We start from the raw sequence: 27202 nt of genomic DNA, 5'->3' as shown, positions 1-27202 counted from the left end.
CCACACGGCCTCATAATATTCGTTAGAGGCATTAAAGGCCGGCTATTGGCCAGTGTAATGCAGTTTGTTCGGTAGTGGGAGATGCTTTCCCCACAGTTTCTACCCCAGGAGTAAAGTGTAAAAGGACAGGTGTAGATTCTCTACTCATGAAAGCAGAGGATCATACTGTGTCCTGGCCTCTGCGGTAGAAGAGGAATCAGTGCAGCCCGTGCCCCTTGAATGATCGCGGCGGAGCAGTCAGGTTGCGCTGGTCGCGTGTTCATGGTTGCTGATGAGCGGGGGGATAGTAACAAGCTCCTTAAGCCGTTTGAGAAGGAGGTAAGTGAGGGGATAACCGTTTGTGAGTGGGCTTAGGCCGTCAAGCTTGGGTGTGGCGAGCTGTGTCTCCAGCACAAGGAGATTTTACCCTAAACCTCTTATGCTAAGTAAAAGCTAGTTATTTGTGCCGGTAATTTGTGCCAAATCTGTAAGGATTGTTTGCTAATTCTTTAAGTAGGTCTCAGAATTCTTCTGTACAATGCGTCAATTAGAAAAGTCAAGATAGTGCTGCTCCAGATTCGCTTGTAACATTTTAACTCTAAATCAGGCAACAATATTATATTACCAGCGGTGAGTTCTATTTAACATGCGTTCGCCTACCCTGTGGGGACAAGCGATGGGCTTCACTGGAGTTAACTAAGCAGGTGGCACCACCACCCTTGCAACTGCTTAGCAGGGAGCATTTTTTAACCAAGACACAAACACAGGAATGTTTTGCAATTAGCACAAGCACTAGAAAGGAAGCATGGTCATTTGGACCAGGCATGCGCTATTGGGTGCCACCTACAATCTTTACATAAATCTGAGCAAATGAGCTTAATGTTAACAAGATGAATACAAATCTCTGAATTACATATGTTCTGGTGTTTTTCCTCATGTCACACCAACCTGCCCATTAATTATGAACTTGGTATGTAATCTAACTTTTCTTTGATACTTTAACCACGTTATGATTTTGACATGATTCTGTGCAAACTAACAACCTTGAAAACGACCCAGAGTCGAAACATGAGAATAAACCTGTAGCAGAACTACTCTTTACTTTTATAATATACGTATTGTACAGAAGAATTCTGAGACATACTTCGAGAATCAGCAAACATTACTTACAGGCTCAGCACAAATCGCCAGCACAAATAATGAGCTTTCCTGAAGCGGTTTGGCATGTGGGATTCTAATGCACCCAGTCTCTGCGCGACTGGCTTGATGTAATCCACTGGCTTGCCCAAGACTTGCTTGAGGCTCATAGTGAACCCACCATTTGGCTAAGTTTGGACAGGTTGCTCATAAGAGCATGTGATATTCCTGTGGTCATATTCCTCCTCATAATAGACTAACTCCAGCTGGCCCTCTTCCACCTGCTCTGACCAGTCTTTTGCTTAACTGGATATAACAGTGCCAATACAGTGCCCTCAAATGCATGACCGTGCACAAACCCTGAGCGTGAGATGCAGGGACAGCACAGAGACGATAATAAAATGGGTAAGAAGTTCAATGGACATGTAAGACTTGATTCTATAAGGCCTGAGTTATGCCACCGAGAAATCCAAGCTCTTAGAAAAGATATTTATATCCAGGACTAACTATGGCAAAAGTATTTTTCAGTGGAGGCTGAAATTCAGAGAGCCACACTTTTGTTACACTAAATGGCCGGTCCTAGACCACGCCGCCTGCTCCCCTTCATACTTCACATGAATAATAACTGCTTCTTTACCCAGAAGAATGGTGCAAAAAGCAGTGCCCTTGCGGAACCTGACAAAAATGTAGGATGCGATCCTGCAGTCTAGAAAACAGAGGTGCGTTCAGTTACCTGCTTCCGAACAGCCAACAATGAAGGCAAGCAAGCAGGAGCCAAGCTCAGAAGCGCACCCGGTGGCCACAGCCAATTGCCTGGTCTCGGGAGGATAGCTCAGGGGCAACGTGCTCACCTTGGAAGCAAGACGACACGGAGCAACACAGATCCCCGGGTCCACGCTTAGAAACCTCTGGGTATTAAGCATGTTATAAGTAACTAATCATATATCAATGAAAAGACAACACAATCGATACAAATGTCTAATATTAGTAAGACCATTCCTGATCAAACAAGTTGCTTACATTCTTGTACTGAACTTCCTACTTACCATTGCAGGCATGCCAGTCAGTAAAATGCACGGAGCTGGAGAAGACAGTGTAAAGGAGGATGCAATATCCTAGGACCTATGGGATATTGGTTATGATGTTAGGCTGGGCTTCTGCGATATGTAGTTTTGTTGTGAAATGTGTTGGCTGTTCAAGAAAGAAGCAGAACACTGGCCTTCATGTTTTAACAACATAGTGATGTAGATTCTCAGGCAATCATGTCTGAACAACAAGGCAGTAAGCATCAAACAAGCAGGTAAACAAAACACCAAGGCATGAGTGGGACTGTGCTTGCAAGCAATAGAAGACGACAACAGTTTAAACAGGACTTTTATTCTGGTTGGTAGAACTATAAAATATGTGTGAAAATTCACAGTAACATGAGAGAAAAGTGGTTTAAAGTATCCCAATAATAAATATAATGTAGCAGAACACCACATTAAAATAAAATAAACACATGCCAGATACTTCATGTATGTTTTATTAAGCAATTTACTCAACATGCTTTATTCACCAAGTGACGACCCCGGGAGAGAAATGCAATAAAATGAATTAAAGGGACCCCAATTGCTGGAAGACACCCAGACGTTTTAAATAGAACTGTATCATTCGTACAAAGTCAAGACACTCATTGGCAAAATGAAATAAAATGGTGGGCAATTTAAACACTCACATTAAACTCAAATGGCCAGAACCAGCCAGGTAGAAATGTGACTTTGAATTTGCAACCTACGGCTATATCAAGCAAATGGGATTTAAAGTACTAAGCATTTCCGAGATATCCAACTATGTAACCAGTGAGGAAGTATGTCCATTCAATTCCAGGAAAAAGAAAAAGAATAAAATACATGTAAAACTAGTCTACATTCAGAAAATCAGCTAAAAGCTCCGAGTGATTCGTGCAGATAGGATTATTAATAAAAGGCATTCACAGGTGCCATGGATACGTTTATGATTGAGAAGGGGACAATGTGTCTCATTAGGACTCCGGCACTAAACCATGGTGCTATTAGCACCATGGTCCATGCCGGTAAATTACCGACTCCGCCATGGAGAAAGGGGGAATTGCCACCCCATTCCGAGGTTGGCGGGGCGGTAATTCCCCATGCCGCCATGGCCCTTCCCATTCCCATTTTTGCCCCATAGGGCTCAATGGGAATGGGGAAGGCGCCAAGTACGGTACCGCAAATTGCGGTACCGTAATTAGCACCAAGGTCCCTTTGCGGGTCCCTACTTTAACAGCTGGTAAAACCAGCCGTTAAGGTCGGGTCCCGCAAAGGGACCTCATAATTAGGCGCTAGGTGTTTAACAGCGCCGCAGCCTTTTACGGCGCCGTTAAACACTTAGCGCCTGGGTCGTAATGAGGCCCAATGAACACACAATATGGCGAGTGCGCACCCCCAGATTAGGGAGAATGATAGACCTTGTTAAAATATTGAAATAATGAAGAATTCTTTATAATAAAAAAGGTAGAGCGAGTAAGATGTGGGCGTATACTGCCTGAAACGCGTGGATATCACCAGTTCCAATATGATCTACATGTGATAACATGTAGACTACATGCATCCTGAACTACAATGCCTTCCTCTGCAGGCAAATGGCGCCACATCTTCCTGACCATCTGGTACTCTTGCCCACTAAGGCCACTTGTGGCATGCAGCAGCTTCCACATGGCAAAGTAACCGCAAAGTCTATACTTTAAACCTTGAATCAAGTGTCTGAATGCACATACTTGCTATGAGGAAGAGAGTAATGAATTGGCTTAGAAGGATAGCAATTCAATGGTTAAATGTGGATATGTTTGTTCAGCATGCCACCTCGTAAAAATCATATAGTGCAAATGTGTAGGAACTACGGACTAATGTATATGGACGCAGCCAACTAATCATTGAGGCAATGTACCATCCATGAGTAGGAAGAGCGTTCCACACCGAAGGCCTGATGGAAATCGACCTGGTTATCCCAGTAGGGCCCAGATGGCACCCCCTTGTATTATACAGCCCCTCTATGCCTTTGCAGGCATGGTTCAATCGCCTCAAAAACCAAATAATTACAAAAATAGATTTATAAGTGCATAAGATGTAGTGTTGCCATTGATGGTGAAAACCATTGCTAAACCTCTCACATGTCCATGGTCACTAAGTGGTGCCTCTGCTGTAGAAATGCAGACAACAAACAATAAGAACATCCTGCCAGCCAGGATGCTCCTTGGGGCCTTTAATGAGGGGAACACTGCAATTACCTGCCAGCCAGGATGTTCCTTGGGGCCTTTAATGAGGGGAACACTGCAATTACCTGCCAGCCAGGATGTTCCTTGGGGCCTTTAATGCGGGGGAACACTGAAATGACCTGCCAGCCAGGATGTTCCTTGGGGCCTTTAATGAGGGGAACACTGCAATTACCTGCCAGCCAGGATGTTCCTTGGGGCCTTTAATGCGGGGAACACTGAAATTACCTGCCAGCCAGGTTGTTCCTTGGGGCCTTTAATGAGGGGAACACTGCAATTACCTGCCAGCCGGCATGTTCCTTGGGGCCTTTAATGCGGGGATCACTGCAATTACCTGCCAGCCGGCATGTTCCTTGGGGCCTTTAATGAGGGGAACACTGCAATTACCTGCCAGCCAGGATGTTCCTTGGGGCCTTTAATGCGGGGAACACTGAAATTACCTGCCAGCCAGGTTGTTCCTTGGGGCCTTTAATGAGGGGAACACTGCAATTACCTGCCAGCCGGCATGTTCCTTGGGGCCTTTAATGCGGGGAACACTGCAATGACCTGCCAGCCGGCATGTTCCTTGGGGCCTTTAATGCGGGGAACACTGCAATTACCTGCCAGCCAGCATGTTCCTTGGGGCCTTTAATGAGGGGAACACTGCAATTACCTGCCAGCCAGGATGTTCCTTGGGGCCTTTAATGAGGGGAACACTGCAATGACCTGCCAGCCAGGATGTTCCTTGGGGCCTTTAATGAGGGGGAACACTGCAATGACCTGCCAGCCAGGATGTTCCTTGGGGCCTTTAATGCGGGGAACACTGCAATTACCTGCCAGCCCGCATGTTCCTTGGGGCCTTTAATGCGGGGAACACTGCAATTACCTGCCAGCCGGCATGTTCCTTGGGGCCTTTAATGAGGGGAACACTGCAATTACCTGCCAGCCAGGATGTTCCTTGGGGCCTTTAATGCGGGGAACACTGCAATGACCTGCCAGCCAGGATGTTCCTTGGGGCCTTTAATGCGGGGAACACTGCAATTACCTGCCAGCCGGCATGTTCCTTGGGGCCTTTAATGAGGGGAACACTGCAATGACCTGCCAGCCAGGATGTTCCTTGGGGCCTTTAATGCAGGGAACACTGCAATTACCTGCCAGCACAGCCCATTGTCAAAGAGGCAGTCATATAGATTTGCATCCTCATTTTACATGTGTAAAAAAAAAAGCCCAGCAACATGGGTGGCCCTAAAGAAAGAACTCTTCCCATTTCAATTGTGGCAGAAGTAGGCGGAAGAAGTAGCCGAAAGATGAAAGAAGAGGAAGTCTAAAGGGAATGAGGCGGCAGAAGTAGCCGAAAGATGAAAGAAGAGGAAGTCTAAAGGGAATGAGGTGGCGGAAGTAGCCGAAAAATGAAAGAAGAGGAAGTCTGAAAGGAATGAGGCGGCAGAAGTAGCCGAAAGATGAAAGAAGAGGAAGTCTAAGGGGAATGAGGCGGCAGAAGTAGCCGAAAGATGAAAGAAGAGGAAGTCTAAAGGGAATGAGGCGGCAGAACTAGCCGAAAGATGAAAGAAGAGGAAGTCTGAAAGGAATGAGGCGGCGGAAGTAGCCGAAAGATGAAAGAAGAGGAAGTCTAAAGGGAATGAGGCGGCGGAAGTAGCCGAAAGATGAAAGAAGAGGAAGTCTGAAAGGAATGAGGCGGCAGAAGTAGCCGAAAGATGAAAGAAGAGGAAGTCTAAAGGGAATGAGGCGGCAGAAGTAGCCAAAAGATGAAAGAAGAGGAAGTCTAAAGGGAATGAGGCGGCAGAAGTAGCCGAAAGATGAAAGAAGAGGAAGTCTGAAAGGAATGAGGCGGCAGAAGTAGCCGAAAGATGAAAGAAGAGGAAGTCTGAAAGGAATGAGGCGGCAGAAGTAGCCGAAAGATGAAAGAAGAGGAAGTCTAAAGGGAATGAGGCGGCGGAAGTAGCCGAAAGATGAAAGAAGAGGAAGTCTGAAAGGAATGAGGCGGCAGAAGTAGCCGAAAGATGAAAGAAGAGGAAGTCTAAAGGGAATGAGGCGGCAGAAGTAGCCGAAAGATGAAAGAAGAGGAAGTCTAAAGGGAATGAGGCGGCAGAAGTAGCCGAAAGATGAAAGAAGAGGAAGTCTAAAGGGAATGAGGCGGCAGAAGTAGCCGAAAGATGAAAGAAGAGGAAGTCTAAAGGGAATGAGGCGGCAGAAGTAGCCGAAAGATGAAAGAAGAGGAAGTCTGAAAGAAGAGGAAGTCTGAAAGGAATGAGGCGGCAGAAGTAGCCGAAAGATGAAAGAGGAAGTCTGAAAGGAATGAGGCGGCAGAAGTAGCCGAAAGATGAAAGAAGAGGAAGTCTAAAGGGAATGAGGCGGCGGAAGTAGCCGAAAGATGAAAGAAGAGGAAGTCTAAAGGGAATGAGGCGGCAGAAGTAGCCGAAAGATGAAAGAAGAGGAAGTCTAAAGGGAATGAGGCGGCAGAAGTAGCCGAAAGATGAAAGAAGAGGAAGTCTGAAAGGAATGAGGTGGCAGAAGTAGCCGAAAGATGAAAGAAGAGGAAGTCTGAAAGGATTGGGGACGGGGGAGAGAGGGGCAGCAGAAGTAGCCATAAAATGAAAGAAGAGGAAGTCTGAAAGGATTGGGGACGGGGGAGAGAGGGGCAGCAGAAGTAGCCAAAAGATGAAAGAAGAAGTAGTCTAACGGGATTGGGGACAGGGGCTGGGGGGGAATATTTTGGCTTTTATGAAGACTCATGTTAAGCAATTTTCAGGTGTTGCCATAAAGGCACTACCTGGCCATACGGTGGCAACAGATGGAATTTATTTTAGCGCCATGGCATATTACAGCAGTGTCTAAGAATACCTGTATAAGTTGAAGTTGAGGTAGCAGAGGAAGCAGGCAAACATCGTCACATGCAGGCCACCCTTTGTAGGCTGCAGTTACTACATTTACATAAAATGTAGAGGGAAAGGGGCATGGCTCATACATTTGTGTTCGAGCTCGGTTTGGAAATAGCTTCTAATATTGGCCAGAATGGTAATGATTGCACGTGTGACTGCACATCCCCTATGGTACACACTGTACAGTCGCATACAGGTTCACAGTGTACAGGAAGAGGCAGGTCACAAAGGACAGCAGCAGACAGAAGTACTCCTGAAGTAGCATACAGGTTCACAGTGTACAGGAAGAGGCAGGTCACAAAGGACAGCAGCAGACCGAAGTACTCATGAAGCTTGGATTTCTGGCCACTACTTGCAAAAGAACATTAAGAAACACAGAAATATTGGTATACAGCGCAAGCAATCTTCGAGCAGTTGCTCATGTCCTGCTCAGGAGGTACTAGGCGCACTGCACCTCTGATGGATCAGAGACCAGCCCCTTCAGTTGCTCTGGGAACAGGCTGCTTTTCAGATAGAAGGAAGCCACTGAAATAATTCAAGGGGTTCTTCTCAGCAGTGCATGCAATGGTCTGATAATGTGATTAGAGGTTTGGGCATCTTTTGAATGTGAAATTCCTTCTGCATTTAGAGAAGGTTAAACGCGATTGCTGGTCAGCAGACTGTGTGCTTTGCAGAGTAAAGAAGACCTTTCATAGACCAAAGCATGTTCACTTGGGCACACGGACAGATAGTGCCCGCAAGGAGAGGCATGCTTTTTACATGGCCTACCAACATTAAGCAACATTCTGGAGTCAGGGTAAACAGGGCTGCTCACAAAACGGAGCAGCAGGTTGGGATGCAGAGGTCCACGAGTGATGGGCAATGATGAAAGAGCCAGGTGTCCCGTCCTTTCCTGAACATGAGGTAGAAGGGGTATGTGCATACAGTGTGTGCAACAGTCCCAGTACTCCAGGGCCACGTTCGTATTCAGGAATTGCAGAGGAAGTTTAACTGTTAATCGTGACAAAGTATTCCAGGACTTTTCCAATGAGGGCTTTGCAGAGGACGTTGTCCAATAGAGGCAAAGTAGTGCAGAACATGAAGGAGCCATGCTTCCCACAGGCAACCTGGATTAGGAGACAATCTAGTCCATGTCGAGGATCCTTGCTGGAAAGGGCACCTTCTCTCATTCAGACTTATGAGCAGCAGGAAAGGGAAGAGGGGCAGAACTAGGTACTTGTGTTGGCACTAACTGGGGCGGAGAAAAGGCATGGGTTTCAAGGTCGCTGCTCACTCAAGAGGGCCGGGGACATTTGCTTCAGCCGTGGGAGAGGGGGAGTCAGGGGAAGTAAGACTTCATTCTTCGAGGGGGCTGCAGCAGTCACATACTTACCCCTGGCAGAGGGCGAGTGCAGGTGTTCTGCTCAGGTGGAGGATTTGAGTGGAGACAGTAAGGGTACACAAGTGACTGTGGCTTTCACTCTCCACCACAGGAAGCATGCCCCAACACGGTCTCAACGCTTCGCACCTTTTTAGTGGCGATACCATCCCTCTTGGGTGGATATGAAGCTACATTTGATGGCCGAGTGACCATCGTCAGAGGCCTAATGTTTCCAGGCTAGAGGGGCCACCGGCCCAGAGTTACAGCTTGTAAGAGTTTGGTTACAATCAAAGATATTTCACAATAAATAAATGCATATGTCAGTTTTCCCTCACGTTGGGTGATGGTGAGGGCCTTTAAGTTGTGGTGTTTTGTACAGCATCAGGTGTGTTCTCTGGTGCCTCTTGAGGTAGGCTTTAAGTGTGTACCTTTTCTTGCACTCACCACATTGATAAGGCCGCTCACCCGTGTGAGTTCTCAGGTGTCTAATGAGGTGGTCCCTCAGGCTGAAAGTGTTCCCACACACTGTGCAATGATAGTGTCGCTCTCTCGAATGGGTTCTCTGGTGTCTAGTGAGTGCAAACTTTGTCTTGAAAGACTTCCCACATTCAGAGCAGGTATGTGGTCTGAAATTGATCTGGGGGTGCGGCTGACCTTTGAGATGATTTTGATTCCACAGTTTGCACTGATCAGATCTTTGACTGATGGGGCCTCCGTGCTGTAACGTGGAATGTTTTGGGTGCATGGAAGCAGGGTCACATTCGGTGCCTTTCCCTCCAAGTTTCTGATTACTTCTGGGCCACAGCTGCATTCTAGAGTTTCTCCCATCGCCTGCACCTTTGGGAACCTTGCCGTGTGCCCCTCCGCATTTTGATGTTTTGCCAGCACCTGCTGCCGAACGGTCACCTTTTTGGTTGCTGTTCCCACTTTCTTCACCTGTGGGATTTAACAAAATGTCATTAGGTTTCTACATTTAAAACAGTGCACTAAACAAGACTATTTAAGCGAGAATGCATGCTGGTCACTGAAGTGGAAGACACCACAGGTACGCTCACACGGCAGACCAGGCGTGCAGGACACTCGCTCCATGCTGGTGACATGCTAGGGTGTGAGCGAGTGGGGTCGTGTTATAACAGTTACTTAGCTACTGATGGAAGAGGGACCACAACTGCCATCTACATTACAGAAAAAGTGGCTTAAGGAAAGAAATAGATCCAAGCAATAAGGCCATCGGTGACAGTACCATGTTACTATGGTTCTAACGGGAGAGAACCAACACAATGAGGAGAGAGACCCTTCATACATCCACTGCAACATCACCCCAGTATCATGTCTAGGTGACACTGTCAGATTAATCAGGAGCCCCACCTTTCCCAACATCTGCACTAAAGTGTCACTTCAGTTTATAATAAGTGAGGAGACACGTGCCCGTCAAATGCCACTTCCAGGAAGCAGTTGCGTATCCTACGGTCATTATGCTAGCCAATGCTCTCTTTCACCAGGTGGCAGATCAACAATGATCACCTATAACCGACCAGCTAACCGATGACCGCCAATGAGGACAGGAAGGGGGTCGCGCCCACTTCCAGACATGTCATCATACAGCAACTGCATGCAATGTGCTGTGGTCTACACACTAGTCACCGCACTCGCCTGCCAAAGAATCATGGTCCTAGTGTAGAACATGCTACGGCCCTTTCCAGACTAATGTGGCTAGATCTCAAAGGCCACAAGTCTGTTCATCTGCTGTGTGTGTGTGTGTTGAGAAGGCATCATGAAGTATGACAAAGACAAGCGATTCAAGATTCAAAAACAAAGTAATTCATTAAATCAAATGTTAGGGCTGGTGGCGCTGTGGAGCAGCCCAAGATGGCTGCTTAGCCCTTGAGCTCCGTGTGGGCTCGGCGGACATCTGCCTCCATCTGCGACCAACGGGGTACAATCAACCCACATCTCTGCTGGGCTGCTGCCCTGCATTACCGAGCTGCAGCCTGCGAAATTCCGGCTTCTCTCTGGGTCGGGAAGCCTCCGGACGAGCCCCCTACTGCGGCAGCCCACGGCCTCGCGGAAGCCGCGGCGTCGGCATCCGCCTGTTTCCTGTCTCCTCCTCTGGGTGGCCTGCCGTGTTTTGCGACGCGGGACGGGGCGCTGCCCCTGTGTGCACCGCCCGCCTATCTGTGACCCCCGCCGGGCTGGCGGAGGCCCGATCGGGGCTTGGAGCTGCGGAGCGGGCTGCGGCTGCCCCCCTGCGCGGATCACTCTGTCGGCGGCCCGCCGGGGCTGCCCGTTACCCATCCGGCCGAGGGCCTCCGCCGCTGGCCCGTGTGAAGTGGAGGTGCCGTGGCGGGCCCTGGGCGGGTGCTGATCACCGCCGAGGCGGGGTGGGTCGGCGCCTGAGAGCCCCACTCGCCTTTCCTGGTGCCCTGCCGGACTGTCTTAGGCCCGACCCGGGCTGGGCGACTGGCTCCTGTTGCCCCCCCCTGGGCGAAACGCTGGCCCTCTGCCCGGCTGTGGGCCCCGCTGCTGGCCGGTGAGGACTGGTTCGCTGCCATATTGAGGTGAGGTGCGTTGGGGGGGGGGGGGGGAAAGAGTCCCACTCTGGGCGGCTGCGATACCCACAACCCTTTCACCACGCTGCTGGCCTGCTGACTACCGGAGACCCCTGGGCCTGCTACGCCCCCCAGAGTACACGCCAAGAGGATACGCACCAGGCCCGTGCCCCTGGCGCCCATTCCTTCTCCTCTGTTACACAACATTCTACATGCTGGGCGCTTGGCCCCCGCTTTGATACCGCGCAGTGACTGTGGGGCGGCTGCTGCCCTCATCTGCACTGGGTGCCCCCCCCCCGGTGGTGCAGCCCCTGCGGCAATCCTTATCTCTACTGGCATTTGCCTCCACCACTGCTGGGGATATACTGACACCTCTACCTTGCCCCATTGGCCTTGGGACTACGCTCTCTCCCTCAGTGACCGGATCCTTGCTCAGCGCCACTCCTGCATCTGAATCCACAATGCCTAATAAGACCAGGGGGTCTTCCAGAGGGGGAGCCATGGATAGATTCGCCAGGGCTGTCCCGAGGGGAGAGGAGGATCATGAATCGCCCATACAGGAGGAGCGGGTAGCGGACCACCATCCCATTGCCTCACCCCCTGATCTGACTACGCTCATGGAATCGATGGCCAAAAACTTTGCTTCCTTTCACGAGAAGCTGGACGACATCAACACCAATGTCGCCTCATTAAAAACACGGGTGGATCAGGCGGGGACCAGAATTACTGACGCTGAGAATCGGATATCAGCAAATGAGGATGAAATACATGTGCTGCAGAACACTGTTGCTTCCCTGTCGCGTGACATGCGTAGTGTGAGAGCGAAGTGCGACGACCTCGAATCCCGCACTCGCAGAAATAATCTACGAATTATCGGAGTCCCTGAAAATGCCCTTAAGGGGCGCATGGAAGATGCAGTGGAAACCCTGCTCAAGGATCTGCTGGGTAACCCGGCCCTGTCGCCGTTCTTCACTGTTGAGCGTGCTCATCGTGCTCTATCACCAAGGCCCAAACCGGGTGATATCCCTATGCCCATAATAGCCAGAATCCTCAACTATCGGGACAGAGACCTTATCCTCCGTCTGTCGCGGGAGAAGGGAGACCTGCGCCTTGACTCACATACTATAAGGATTTTTCCAGATTTTTCAATAGCGGTGCAGCAGGAGAGGCACCAGTTCATTGGAGTCAAGAAGCTTCTTAGAGAGCGAAATGTTCCTTATGCCATTCTTTTCCCGGCACGCCTTAAGATTACCTATAATGGCAAACTATATTTCTTCACTGTTCCGGAGGAGGCGGTGAAATTCATTGAGGTATACCTACCGCTCCCCAACCCGGCGGGAGCCCCTGCCGAGGTCGAGTGATCCAGAGAGACACTACCCGGAACCCATTTATCAATCCAGTGAATCCGAGACTTGGAACGTGTATATGGCAACAACGTACTGTACACCCAACGATCCAAGCTCCTCTGGCTTCTGATGGGGCTGAGACTAGACCTGACTGGGGTCAACGGCGCTCTCCCTGCCCTACGGGGCGCTGTGCCGGCCATGTTCCCTAGTTACTTCTTGGTCTTGTCTCACCCGCAGCGTTCAGCTAGGTATGGAGACCTATTTGGAGATCCGCCCGTAGCAGAACTTACATCCGGCAGCCCATGCTGTCATACATGTTATTCTAAGAGCCGCCTACACGGCAACAGCACACCTACTTGCGATTGCAATGTTCATGTTTTGTTGGTTGTCACTGTTTATTTGCCCCTGTTGGGCTTTGAATGGGGCGTATACTGGTTGGATTACGCCCTCCGACCTTTGCCTCTTGGGGAGAGTCAGTTTACTGATGACACCGGCACAGGGGGGTGGGGGACCTACACTGCAAGTTGGGGGTGGGCAGTGAGGGAGGGGGGTGGCACTGTTGGGGTTTGGAGAAATGTTATAGGAAAAGGCAGAGGCGGACCAACAGACCGCGTCACATCGGGTCTTCTACACCCGAGATGGCTTAATCTCGCATCTGAACTGCGGCGACAGTGGTGGGAGGGCAACCCCTGTGAGGATTCTCCTCACTTAGGGTGTGGGCTCCGGCGGCGACTGTGGGATGTACCTTAGGCATCTGAAATGTCCACAATAGTAATGTCCTGGAATGTCCGGGGTTTAAGCAACTACACCAAAACGCGCAGAATCGTGGCCTATGCCAACAGGCACGGCTGTAAGATTCTGCTTTTGCAGGAAACACACTGTAAAGGCCAGCTGGCCAGGTGCATGGCACCATCGTGGGGTCCCCACAGATATTCTACTGCTTACTCGACCCGCGCCAGAGGGGTATTAACGATGATCCACAGGTCACTCAAGTTTGTGCTCCATAAGAGCTACATAGACCCAGAGGGGAGGTATGTCATCCTACACTGCGCAATAGCCAACAGGGAATATCTGCTAGTTAACACATATGGCCCTAATGTGGACTCTCCCGACTTTATCGACCAGGTGGCCTCCATATTGCTGGGATACATCGGGGTGCAGATCATCTGGGGGGGGACATGAATTTCATATTAGACACCACATTGGACAGAACAGGCTCGGCCCCCAGACTCCTTTCCAACGCGGCCCGCAAGCTCCTTGCACACAGCACAACCCTTGACATTCAAGACCCATGGCGGGTAACGCGTGAATATACTCACTATTCCTCTGTGCATGATAGCTCTTCCAGAATTGACATGTTATTCCTGTCCAGTACTTTGCTGGGGAGGGTGGTGGAAACTCAGATAATGGCGCGTACCCTATCGGACCATTCACCGATCCGATTATCTCCCCCCCCCACAATTAATACATGGCGCTTCAAGTCCTTGGCTTTACAGGACATAGTCTTTAGGGCTGACATTCTGTCCGATATCCAGTCCTATTTCGAGCTCATTACGCCCCAGGCTACCTCTATGGGGGTCCGGTGGGAGGCTTTCAAAGTCTTCATCAGAGGAATGTCCATTTCTAGGGAGGCGGGAGTCCTCAAGGCCATTAGGGCTGCCCTTGCCCGCTCTGAAACCAAGCTGCGTGAACTTGAGAGTGACCATCCTGCATCCGTTGACCCTGCCATCCTGTCCCGGATCAGCAAGGAACTCCAACTCTTTAACGAACAGGCTACAAGGGAAGTTCACTACTTTAGTCGCCCGCAGGCTGCCCGTAAATATGGGGAGGGAGACAGGCCCGGCAGGACGCTGGCGGCATTGGCAAGGGGTGAGTGGGGCCAAGCTCAGATCTCTTGTATCAAGGACCCCCAGGGGTCGGAACTGTGGTCTGGAGGTCTTCACGGACTTCTATTCAGAACTGTACACCCAACCCCCCCGAGCACAGTGAGGTCCAAATGCGCAACCTCCTCGAGCAGATCCCCACGACTATTGTCTCTCCCGCAACCAGAGACCAATTGGATTCCCCCATCCGTTTGGATGAAATAGTTGAGGCTATATCTAAATTCCCTAAAGGAAGAGCACCTTGTCCGAACGGGCTGACAGCCGAGTTTTATCAGGAGCACGTGGCCATTCTGGCCCCCAAACTGCTGGAGGTTTGGAACGAGTCACTCCGGCTGGGTGCCCTTCCCCCATCGTTGCGTGAGGCTGTCATCACTGTCCTGCTTAAACCTGGTAAACCCACTAATGAGTGCGGATCATATAGGCCCCTCTCACTAATGAACTTGGACACCAAAATCTTTGCCAAGGTGATTGCTAATTGCTTCATCCCGGTCATGTCGTACATGGTCCATGATGATCAGTCAGGATTCGTTCCCGGGAGGTCAACATCACACAACATTAGAAGGCTGCTTAATGTGATGTCACGCATTGACCAGGGGGTGAGTGCGGTTGCGGTCACACTGGATGCCCAGAAGGCGTTCGACATGGTGTCTTGGAAATATATTTGGTTGGTTTTAGAAATTATGGGTATAGGGCCCAACATGATAGCATACATTCGGTTACTGTACACTTCCCCGGTGGCCAGAGTGCGAGTTAACTCCCAGACGTCCGGTCTGTTCCCTCTCTTCAGAGGGACTCGACAGGGTTACCTGTTCTCCCCGATCCTATTTGCCTTGGCCATAGAGCCGATGGTCGATTAGGTCAGGGAAAGGCATGCGCGCAAAGGGGTGCGGTTGAAAGACTCCCCTGAAATTATCTCGCTTTATGCAGACGATGTATTGTTCTTTGTAAGAGACCCAACGGCCCATCTGGACCCAATTCTGCGTGACATCACCCGCATTGGTACATACTCTGGGTTTACTATAAATTATACTAAGTCTGAGATTTTCCCCCTCACTAGCTCCACGATACAGCCCACCACTGAGTACCCGCTCCGCTGGTCCCCGGACGGGATCAAGTACTTGGGGGTTCAGGTGTCCCTCTCCAAAGACTCACTACTGGCAGACAATTACCGGACTGTTGCAGAGCAGGCCGAGACCAAGGTTGCACGCTGGCGTGCTCTTCCACTGTCATTGGCCGGAAGACTTTCGCTGGTAAAAATGATATTGCTCCCCAAGTTGCTTTATGTATTTAGTAATGTCCCCGTCTGGCCTGGTAGGAGATACTTCGCGAACCTGCACAAACTGCTCGCTCAATTCCTGTGGCACTCTGGTGCTGTGCGTAAAAAGTGGTCGGATATGTCATTACCCTATGACAAAGGGGGATTCACAGCCCCGGACCTGTTGCGATATTGGACTGCTTCACAGGCGCAGTTCGCATCCTACTGGTATCCTGGGCCTCCACCCCGTCCCCACGTCAAACTCGAGGTTCTGGCAGCAGCAGGCACCGATGTAATGTCCCTGATTCTAGACCGGCAGTATGTGCCAGACTCGCCCATTGACCCGGTCCGGACTACGGTGCAGGCTTGGGGCCAGATATTTAAAACCTGCGACAAGCAAAACCCGTACTACAAATGGCTCCCCGCCTGGAGCTTTCCCGGGCTGGAACCCACACACGATACCACCCTGGCGCGACACTGGGATGCCCTGGGTTACCGTGCCCTCACTGATTTCTATCCGGAGGGACAGTTCATAACACCGCAAACGTGGAGGCCGGGACACTCTGGCTCGGTTCTGGAGCTTCTGCAGTTCCACAGACTCCGTGCTGCCTTTCGAAATGCTTGGCCTGTCTTCCCCATTGAGCCCCAGGACTCTCCTGGAATTGCTTACATTGCTAACTCGGGTGGTGCCTATGGGGTAGTCTCTTCATTGTACAAGCTCCTCCTGTCCGCTGCTTCTCCCCCCTCCATCCAGGGCACGCGCTGGCTGGGCCTCCGAGCTGGAGCTGGATCTTACGGATCAACAGTGGGAGAAGATGTGTTCTCATACTAGTAGGGTGTCCCTAAACTTCCGCTACCGCACCATACAATATAAATTACTCCACCGGTTGTATTACACTCCAGGTAGAATCTCGAAGTTTGCTCGTTCTGATCCTCGACTGTGCCCCCGCTGCGGTGCGGAGGGTGCTGACCACCTGCACATGTTCTGGGACTGCCCGGAACTGGTCACATTTTGGAGTAAAGTCATAGAGACACTGTCCGCAATCACCGATACTGTTGTTGATCCCGATCCAATGGGGGTTCTGTTCGGGGTGTGGCAGACTGGAGGGACTAAGGACATTGTTAGGTTCTTAAATGTGAGCTGTGTCATAGCCAAGAAATGTGTTTTACAAAACTGGAAAAGCCCTACTCCCCCTACATTCCAGAAATGGTTAAATCTGCTTACGTGGTCCCGAAACTGCGAAGAGGAGTTTCTGGGCATGCTCCCAGTGCGTTCTCGACCTCGAAACATATGGTCGGCTTTCAACAGTTACTTGATCAACTCAAATGACACTTCTTCAACGGATGAATCCTCCTAGCCCCTCAGTCGGTGGCTCTGTGTTCTGGCCACCTGTGATATGCTGCTCCCCGTCTGCTGTCGCCGTATCCTTGCCAATATGTTCTGTATGCGCATGTATATGCTACAAATTTGTCCATATGCCTCTGATGTGTCTGTATGTTGTTTGCCTCTGCCAGCAAAAATAAAAGTTAAAAAAAAAAAAAAAAATCAAATGTTAGGATGGTAGAAGGCCTAACTTGCCCAATGCTAAGGTGGTATTTCCATACCTGAACGAAACTAATGAAAGTCTGAGTCAAACAGTTTAACTTGGAAGGATTTTCTGTGTCCAAAACCTATACTTGCCCTCACAACTAAAGCTGAACAATCTTTAGGGATGTGAACAAACAAAAGAAAAGCGTTAAACAAAAAAAATCCTTACCTTCTTCCAGCTCGCAGCTTCCCTTCAGCACCCTTCCCAAAGTATAAAATAGTTCCACGAAACATCTCAAAGTTCCCTTTCTTGGGGGGGCGTTCGAGAGCCCGAATGAAATGGCAGAGAGGCGCTGAGGCTCCAACTCAGGCAGGAGTTCTAGCGGCAATTTCTCCGGCACATCTGGCTGTAAATTGACAATCTCCATATATGCAGACAGCATAACTAGAGTGGAAACGATTGCTATCTCCCGCCCGGCCTGTGCTGCTCTGGGGACTGAGTTAGGAGTGTGGTGACCGCTGACCGCTACTTGTGTAATGGCGGCCACCTCCATCCAGGGATGAGGAGCGGAGAGGGCCCGCCAGCAACGGACCTTGCAGATACATGGAGCGGAGGAATAAGGTGGCGCTGCCGTAGTGAGGGGCGGGTGAGACAAGCGGACCGGACAGCCACCGCATCGCTTTTGAGGTCGAACGACAGGCAGCAGACCTCGCCGTGAGCGGGTGGTCTCATATGCAGAATTGGAGTGCAATGGGAAGAGGGGCACGTGGTCTGCCAGAGCCCCCTATCCCCTCGGAGGCCAGGTGAGGGTGTGTGGAGCTAGGCACTGGGCTGCAGGGTAAACACTTGTCTGGAAATCACGGCACACCGAGTGGGCGCTGGGCGAGCCTCTCCATGACTGCACCCTGGACCCTGGGACTGCAATATCTGCTTACTGTTAGGTTTAGCACCAGGGGACACCTGCCACGCATGTTTACATTTCTGCATGGTGACGAGCACAAGGATGAACAAGGATGGAACCTGAGGCTGTATAAGGCGAGGGAATGAGTCTGCAACCTGCCTTCAAGGACATTGTGGACTAGGAGTCGCAGTGGAATGTGGCCCCCGGGAAGCGCCTTACACATATGGGCCCCAGGCGCTGAATAAGTTGAGATGACACCAGCCTGTTGAGAGACCTCTAGACTGAAGTATCAAGGACCAGTTACCATCAAAGTAGCATTGGGGATCCAGCAGGCGTCTTGGGGTGGATGCCTTGCAGGGCACGCGGATAGAGTAACACCCAGCTGAGCGCACGCCTTCCCCCTCCCCCACCTGGGGCAGAATACTGGCTACTATCAACAAAAGAGCCGCTCGCTAGCCGGTATAGCCCTCCTGCGCTCGGCGGCGCCAGGCAGGGGTATGGCAGAACCCCTCCCCGAGCCCCCCCCTTCTCAAATCACCAAAGCGGAACGTGGGGACTTCTCAGCGACTCAGGGCTGGCAGATGAGACTGCTTGGGAAGATGGAAATCCAGAATCAGCTACAGACCCTACTTACAGAGGTTCAGGCTTCGGCCAAAGCACACAGGAAACTAATTCCACGGTCCTTGAGATCAAGAAGGACATACAGGACATGCAAATTCATCTTAAAGGGACAGTCCAGTAAAAAATGTTATTTAAAAAATAGATGGGCAATATAAAAAAAAAATACTAGCACTATTTTTTTTTGAAACTTCCTATGGAAAATTTTGAGCTATTCAAGCTCAAAATTCGCAAAAGCAAGCACATGGGCGCATCCATTTTGTGAAATGGATGCCCGCCTGTGCTGGCTTTTGCGGCACTAATGAAGGAAAAGCCAGCCAGCTGTAGTAAACAAAAGCTACCGCTGGATGGCTTTTCCTTCATTGGTGCCGGGACTCGGAGGACGCGGATCGGAGACCAGAGCAGGAAAGCTGCAGCTGAATCTCGGTAAGTGCTATTTATTTAAAAAAAAATAATAAATAAGCACTAGCTGTGTTTTTTTTCCTAAGTTTTCCGGGCTGGAGGAGCAGCTTTAAAAACATTGTATTTATGTTTGCGGTCGCTTTTGAAGCGACCGCAAACATAAATACAACGTTGTGTTTAAAAACGCTGCGGTTTTTCTTTCCAAGTTTCTCAGGCTCCTCCGGCTCGGAGGAGCCTGAGAAACTCGGAAAGAAAAACCGCAGCGTTTTCAAACACAACCGCGTTGTGTTTCTGCCTGCTGTGGCTATCACTTTGGTGGGGATTGGAACATGATTTTTGACACGTTAGACCGACAGGGTATACCATTGCAGGCTCCTCTTAACCCTCGCAAACAGGCCCTCCTCTCACTTATGTCTGACCTGAGGCTCATTGACATTTGGCGCCATCTCCATCCAAGTCGCCGAGATTACACTTTTTTCTCCAATAGGCATGGGTCATACTCCTGGTTAGACTTTGGCTCGCCCCTGCGAGCGCCCTACCCATGTTCCACACTGCGTGGTCCTCCCATTGACTGTATCCGACCACGCCCTGGACTCTCTTTCGATCAGACTGTCTGACGACCCCCCCCGCCCCCCCCCCCCCCAGCTCGACCGGCGTGGCGGTTGAACTTAAGATCACTAGTCTATCCTGAGTAAGGACATTGACCTGTTCTGGCGATTAAGCCTGATCCCAGGGTATAATTCGGCCGCCTGCTGGGACGTATTCAAAGCCTTTCTCAGGGGACAGTGCATCTTGAGGTGGGCTCACAAGTTGAGGGTGGTGGGGGGGGGGGGTCAGGAGGGGATGTGAGGCTCCAGGCAGGTATTGCACACGCCAAAGCTCGCCACAAGCGGATCCGCGAGCCTAGCACATACGCCCATCACAATAGGTTGAGAGGGGAACTCAAGCAGACTTCGACCCAACACGCTCAAAAGTCGTTCACGAGTTGGTAACAGTCTAATTTCCTAGATGCCCATCAACCTCTGCATCTGATGGCGCTCGCATTGCAGGCCAGGCAGGCCTCATCAAATTGTCAGCATCAGGATAGGGACAGGAGGATTCTCAGGGATGAAGCAGATATCAATAACTGTTTTGTAGAATTCTACAGGGAGCTCTATGTTAGGCCCGCTCCACTTGCCCCAGAGCGCATCTTGGAATTCCTCGCCCCGCTCCAACTGCAGACTGTTAAAGAATCGCAAAGGGCGGCGCAGGACAACATCATGAGAGTCCGTATGGCACCGTTACTGGCCTCTGTTTTCACTGAGGCGGCAGCCTTGGGGAGCCTCCCGAGTTCGATGCTGGTGGCGAATATCATTGATTTTCACAAACCTTGCTGGACCCGCCCAATTTCTCTTATAAACACAGATGCAAAAATCCTGGCCATTGTCTGGCGTGAAGGGTTGATAAGCTACTCCCCCACTTGGTCCATATGTATCAAACGGGCTTCGTTCCTGGGCGCCAATCGGTGGACAACGTCCAGAGGTAACATGTACTGGTGGGGCAGAGGTCCCCTGATGAATTGGTCCCGACAATCGACGCAGAGAAAGTGTTCAATAAGGTACGATGGGACTTAATGTTCAGGGTTCTTGGAAATTAAGGTTTCCCACCGACCATTCTTAACCTCGCTCATCTTTTATACTCCAATCCACAGGCCTCAGTGGTTACCAACAGGCGCACCTCTGAGAAATTTAGCCTCTATTCAGGCACTAGGCAGGGTTGTCCCATCTCCCCTGTTCTTTATGCTTTTTCCATCAAACCTTTAGCGGAGAGGCTACGCATTGATCCACACTGGCGTGGTGCGCTCAGAGGCAAGGAGGAACACAGCATCTCCTTTTATGCAGATGACCTTCTGGAATCTCCCTTTATGCAGATGGCCTAGTGTATGTGCGCAACCCGGGGATCTCCCTTCCTCGCTACACCACCTCCTGCAGGAATTTGGTCCCATGACGGGTTATCAAGTGAACTGGTCAAAGTCAGAGATAATGCCGATGAGACCCGACATTCCTTGGGACCCTGGCGGAGTTTCCCCTTTCCCGCTGCAGAAGCTATCCTTCAAGTACTTGGGGATCCGTATTGCCCCGGACATCAATGCACTAAGACCTAAATTACGCACCTATAGAGGATCTGGCCAAGTGGAATACACTCCCATTGTCACTGATGGCACGTATTAACACATTTAAAATGAACGCGCTTCCAAAAGTGATTTATCTAGCCTTATTGATTCAGTGTGCACCCTCTGTAAAAATGTACAAGGAGTTGGACAAGCGGTTGGCCAGGTTCCTCTGGAAGGGTAAAAACCTACTATCGAGCAGCACGTGTGTTGGGTAAAAAGGTGGTTGGACACGACTGAGATGGCTAGCTGGCGGCAAATGTATGTCTTCTTACTCACGCCATTCACACCAGCAGAAATACTAGCTATCCCCTGCAGAAAGCTGCCGGAACACGTTAGAACCCTTCCACTCTTGGGCCCTACTATCTCCCAATGAGCATAGGCTAATGGGCGCTGACACCCAGGCGGCCCGTCATGGATTTTGGTGCGCAATTCTAACTATCGGTCTTGATTTTATCCTGCATAAACATCAGAATCCTCTCCGGGTGGATATCCAGGTTAACTACCTTTGCAGCGGGGAAGACCAAATGGAATTCTCGGAGGTGAGCGCGGTCCTCCGTCTCCGCCAGTCAGAGTGGTTACAATTCCACACTCTATGTAGAGTGATTGAGTTGAATATTCCCACCCCGTCGCTACACCACACCCCCTTGCTAGTTGAACAGAAAATGGGCCGGAATGTTACAGACTTTGCCAGAATTTGCTCATTTTATACTATTTGTACTCCTAATAACTCTGCACGAAACACAACCCTTGCGACACAATGGGCCGGGGACCTTAAGATCCCTATAGACACAGTGGATGTGGTGAAATTTCCTGGGACTATTCCAGCCGTGTCCTATAACATACGTAATAGGGAAATCCAATACAAATTGATACAAAGGCTATTTTTCGCGCCTTGAAACACTTGTGTATAGGCGCGTTATAAATGCCATATCATATACTATACTTCTAGTAAACTACACAGGATGGGGCTGGCTCAATCCCCTGCATGTTGGCGACGCTGCAAAGAGCTAGGCACCCTGGGGCACATTATGTGGTCCTGTCCAGTTATTCGTGGTTACTGGAGACCAGTACATGACTTGATCTGCCGTATACTGTACGCAACTGTGGCACTTGGCCCCTGTCCCATGCTCCTTGGCGTAGATGAGGGATGGTACTTGACCCTTGCAGCAAGGCAACTGATCCACATAATCCTATTTTCAACGCGTGAACTGCTGCTCCTGCATTGGAAATCCGCTCAAGCCCCTACCAAACCTGCCTGCCTTGGTCTGATACTTAGGGTCTATACCTTGGAGTGTGCTGGGCTTAGGAGGTGGGGTAGAAATACACTGGCGGAATCAATTTGGGAATTAGCGGTCACTGCTGGGTGACAGGGTTATTGTATGAGCCTTATTCCCTTTCTTGGACCGTGGGCTTTCTGCTTTGGTGATGGTCATTGTCATGGATGTTACCTTGATGTGCTGGGGAGGGGGGGGGACGGGCAGTGGGTTTGAATTTGTGGACAAGGCGTTATTCTCCTATGCTTCATTTCTATGTTTTTTTTATAATGCTAATTGAGGTGGCATTGTGTTCTCTTTATGTGAGGTTGTTTTCTCTGTTTAAAAATCAATAAAAAGTAGTTTCAAAAAAGTCCCTTTTCTTAAGTTCAAGGTTACATCGTTGTTAAACAACCCTCCCAGGTTTCAGGTAACAAAACACAAAAGGGTGTTGAGGCTCCATGCTCAAAGCAATCAAATCTGACTATTCAAGTCTCAGGGATCCCTTCCCCAAATTGTTTCACAAACAGGTGGCCTCTTGATTATTTTCTCAAATTCCTGGGCCCATAGACTTTCATTCTGTTCTTCAGAGATATAGATATATATCAACAACCATTGGAAAATCCTCATGGTGGACCAAGATCTTCGTAATAACCTAAAGACCGGCCCTCAGATAACTTTTAGAAGGAATCGATCTATAAAAGACACTCTGGTTCAAAGTTATATGATCAAAGAAGAAGATACCAACAAGAAAAGCTGGTTATTAAATCAAAAGAAGGGTTTTTTCAAATGCACTCGATGCAGCATCTGCAAGTATGCTAAGAATTGTGGTTCTTTTAAACACCCCATTACAGGCCAAACTGTTTCGATATTGGACAAAATCACATGTGAAACTGAATAGGTTTATGTCCTCACATGTTCCTGCCCAAAAAATGGTACATAGGCAGTACAAAATGTAAATTAAAGATTTGCATACAGCAGCACGTACGAGCCATCATCAACAGTGATGCTAATTACCCTATGGCCATGCACTTTGCAGATTGCCACAACAAAAACATGGAGAGCTTTGGTTTCTTTGGGATTCACAAAATTGATCCAGGTCCCAGAGGTGGTAACAAAGAAAAACGTTTACGACAAAAAGAGACTAGGTACATTCTAGACTTTGAAAGCAAATTCCTGCATGGGCACAATATAGACGAAGAACTGTACACTTTTTTAGGACAATGATGTCTGTGCCACCTGGATTTTCTTCCCTCTTTTGAGTCAACAAATGTATGAATTAAGACAGAATGTTATAATTTCCGCTATAATATGCCACTTTGTAAGATTACAAAACGTGCTTTGTGATTAGGAGTCAAAGTTGGACACTATTTTAATATTTTTATGATTTCTTCCGATTTCTTGGTGATTGTTTCTTTCGTTTTATATTCACACGTGTGATAGTTGATATTTTTAACATGTTGGGAACTGGTGGATTTTAAGGAGCCTTAAGAAATGCAGTGGACAAAACTAGTAAACGTGCAATTTGGTAAAGAATTATACGATTAGGTTCCGTGCGAGACACACTGGATGAAGCAGTTCAATGCATTTTGCAATGGGAAATTCAGAAATGATTTTATGGAATAAGTATGCAACTGATAAGAATTGCTGCTATTGCACCTTGCACTTTATGGATATGTATGCACTTTATGAGTCTAATGCAATTTTGCACAAAACCAACTATGCTGCCAACTGAAAGTTTGTCGTGATACATTGTTATGCTGACCAATACTGCTGCTACTGCACTATGCACTTTACACATTTTAGATCATCAGAGACAGGAACATGATCACAATCATTGCTACTGCATGATGTGGTTTCCCGATATATATTGGCACTTAAGGATTCCAAGGCTTTTATATGAACAATACCATGCTGCTAAATCAGAAAAGGTTTGGCGCTTGTCGCTATTTGCACTATGCACCTTATGGAATCATCAAAATTGTTGCCACTGCATGATGTGGTCTATCGACATGTTGGCACGTAAGGATTCCAATGTATTATTTACGAATAATATCATACTGCTAAATTAGAAAAAGTTTGGCGCTCGTCACCTTTTGCACTATGCACCTTATTAATTGGAGAGCAATGAAGACAGCCACACTATCAGAATGACTGCCATTGTAGTATGCATCATCTTGCTACCCACATATCATAGGATCCCAATGCACTGCGCAGTATAAGAACTGTGCTGCCGATTGTAAGCCAAAGATGGGACAACTGGATCCTTAACCAACATAGCCATTGGTGCAATATGCATTTCATGAAAAACAAAGGTTTCTGAGAAAGTCAATGCTATGCTGATCAATGAAGCCACTAGGCGTTAATCGCACATTGGGGCTGGGTGGCCCATAACCCTGTTAGTGCATTGTGCACTTGTTTGGTAGAACTCTGTGTCAAAATACCGTTAAATGCCTATGTGACTGTTTATAATTTTGTGGCAAGTCGGGCATCTATACGACATTAGATTTGAAATGTCAGATACTGTGTTTTCAGAAATGCACGGAATCCCCAAAACAGAGGATACTCAAGCACAATTCAAAATATTCGATGCACGAGGGGTACTGTTCATGTGTCTTGTGGAGAAAAGCTGCATATAAGAGTCAAAAGCACTACCTCTGTCACATTATAAGATGGCCACCATGCTTTTGCTAGACAAGATGTGCATTGGCTAAGGGAGTCCTTCTATTTTGACTAAAATAATCTCCAGTGTTTCCCGTATGCTCTGCACTAATGCGGCGAGACATATACACACACTTTTCTTGAAGTTACATTGAATTTCGTATTCAACATATAGGGGGTTTTACTTTTCCATTCACTTTTCACATTCAGCATGAGGCAATTTGACTTAATTCTAAAGTTCCCTTTACACCAGGATTCAACAAGTGTTTATTCAGTTTGCTATTCAATAAGTATTGGTTTGGTTTAATGTTCAATTTCATTCAACCCTCTGTTTAATATTTGTTAGTTTAACTTTAATTGGATTGTCCAGCACTCAAGACTTCCAAAATACGTTCTATTCAAGATACGCAACCCTCCACCCAGGTGATCCTCCCCCCGCTTCTCTGCCCCCAGGGTCAGGATCCAAAAGCAGTGGCCTTTCCCTGGCCACCTGAGAAGATGATCAGTAGGAGTGAGAATACCCTTGGGGGTGGTGGAGATGTGTTTAATCATGTGTGTGTACGTGTGCCGCAGCAGCCCAAGCAGACTAATGCTACCGGTCACTGAGGCACCATTCACTGCCCGTGTGCCGTTAGGGAAGATATTCCTGACCTGTAGCAGCCCCACAGCATTTTGCTGTGACAGAACTATTTTACCTTGTTGCTGGGTTTTTATGTGTCTCTATAGTGTATGGTTCAAGTTATAGTTTCCTAAAACTTTTAGGCTTAGGCTGGGTTGCCTGTCTCCCCTGTTAATTTCTCTTTCATGTACTTGTGTGAAGTACTGTTCAAGTAGTAAAGAGGGATTCTTTTCATCCCCCTTACATTTTACATAGTGAACCAGCACACCCCACCTTATGTGGAGGTCTGACAGGGATACAATGGCTCACCCCCCCCCCCTCTTACTTACCCAGTAACATTTTGTTACAATTGCGAGTTTTACATGAATGGCTGGTGGCAAGTGCTTTTACCTTTATGACTTTCATTACTCGCAGGTTGTTAATTCAGCCTTGTTTACGCACAGAAGGACCACCATTTTTCTAAAAAGATGGGCTCCTTTTTTCGCCATTTCTTCTGTGCTTTCCGTTTGAGGTTTTACCCTACCATTCTAGGCAGGAACGACCTCAGAGGCTGTTTTGTCTTCGGCGGGAATCCTTTAGATTCCCTGCCTATGCTCCAGAGGGTCTGGAAAGGCAGGAAGTGAGTGAGGTGTTCCAATCTCTGCAGCCCTTTGTCTTCCAGCATGCCTGAAAAGAAACAACTCCCAGTGGATGGGGGTGGGGAGGGGGTACTCTGGCTGCCCCGATTGGACAGCCAGACCAGCCTTTTCTATAAAATGCAGCAAGAGAATGCAGAGGCTGTGCTGTAGTTCCCAATAGAAACCTCGAAGCTGCCGACATGTCGGCCACTGGAAACAAATCCAATAAAGAAAACGCAGCTGAAACTATTTCCAGTAACCAGAGAGCCTACTGTGTAACTCGAGCCTGCTGTAACACTTCCTTCCAATCAACCTGGGGATCCCGAAACAGACTACCCCGACCCAGAGTCTGGGGCGCTCCTCTAGACTCAAGAAGAACAAGTTACTTTCTTACCTGGTAACGTTCTTTCAATGGGATTGGGTCCTTCGACGTATTCCATATCTATGACAAGTAATCACCTGTGGTGATTACCGGTCATAGATATGGAATACGTCGAAGGACCCAATCCCCTCAAATAACTGCATTTTGAGCCATTCCTCGATGGGCTGTGACCTATCGGGGCTGCAATACCCAAACACCCTGGGACCTCAAGCCAGTGTGCGGTGCACGGTCTTCCGAATTAGCTGAAACTTGGTGGTTTCCTGCTGGAACTCTAGAGACAAGATTTGAGACCTAAAAGTCCCCTCAGAGTGCTGGACCTTGCAAATGACAAAAGTCTAACTGGCGATAAGGAACCTTACATTACCTGTATTTTTTTTTCACCTACCATTGTATTTCTCCTTTAATCCAA

The 27202-nt window shown here is 48.9% G+C and overlaps 1 protein-coding gene across 4 annotated transcripts in view; it reads right to left on the bottom strand.

Annotated features, from left to right (window-relative positions):
- Positions 1–2623: 2623 nt before the first annotated feature.
- Positions 2624–27202, bottom strand: part of LOC138580073 (zinc finger protein 282-like) — a 209992-nt gene continuing 185413 nt past the window's right edge. For 3 of the 4 annotated variants that reach the window (XM_069650325.1, XM_069650326.1, XM_069650327.1), the window contains one exon: positions 2624–9562. In XM_069650325.1, coding sequence (XP_069506426.1) covers positions 8958–9562 — 605 coding nt within the window. In that variant the 3' untranslated portion in view covers positions 2624–8957. The remainder of the gene's footprint in view (positions 9563–27202) is intronic. The other variant, XR_011304169.1, reaches the window with a different exon arrangement.

Source organism: Ambystoma mexicanum, chromosome 3p, assembly GCF_040938575.1.
Source record: "Ambystoma mexicanum isolate Mex_15411 chromosome 3p, UKY_AmexF1_1, whole genome shotgun sequence".
In the NCBI taxonomy this organism is placed as follows: domain Eukaryota; kingdom Metazoa; phylum Chordata; class Amphibia; order Caudata; family Ambystomatidae; genus Ambystoma; species Ambystoma mexicanum.
The sequence above is the reverse complement of the archived record's forward strand: the minus strand, read 5'-3'. Positions and strand labels throughout refer to the sequence as shown.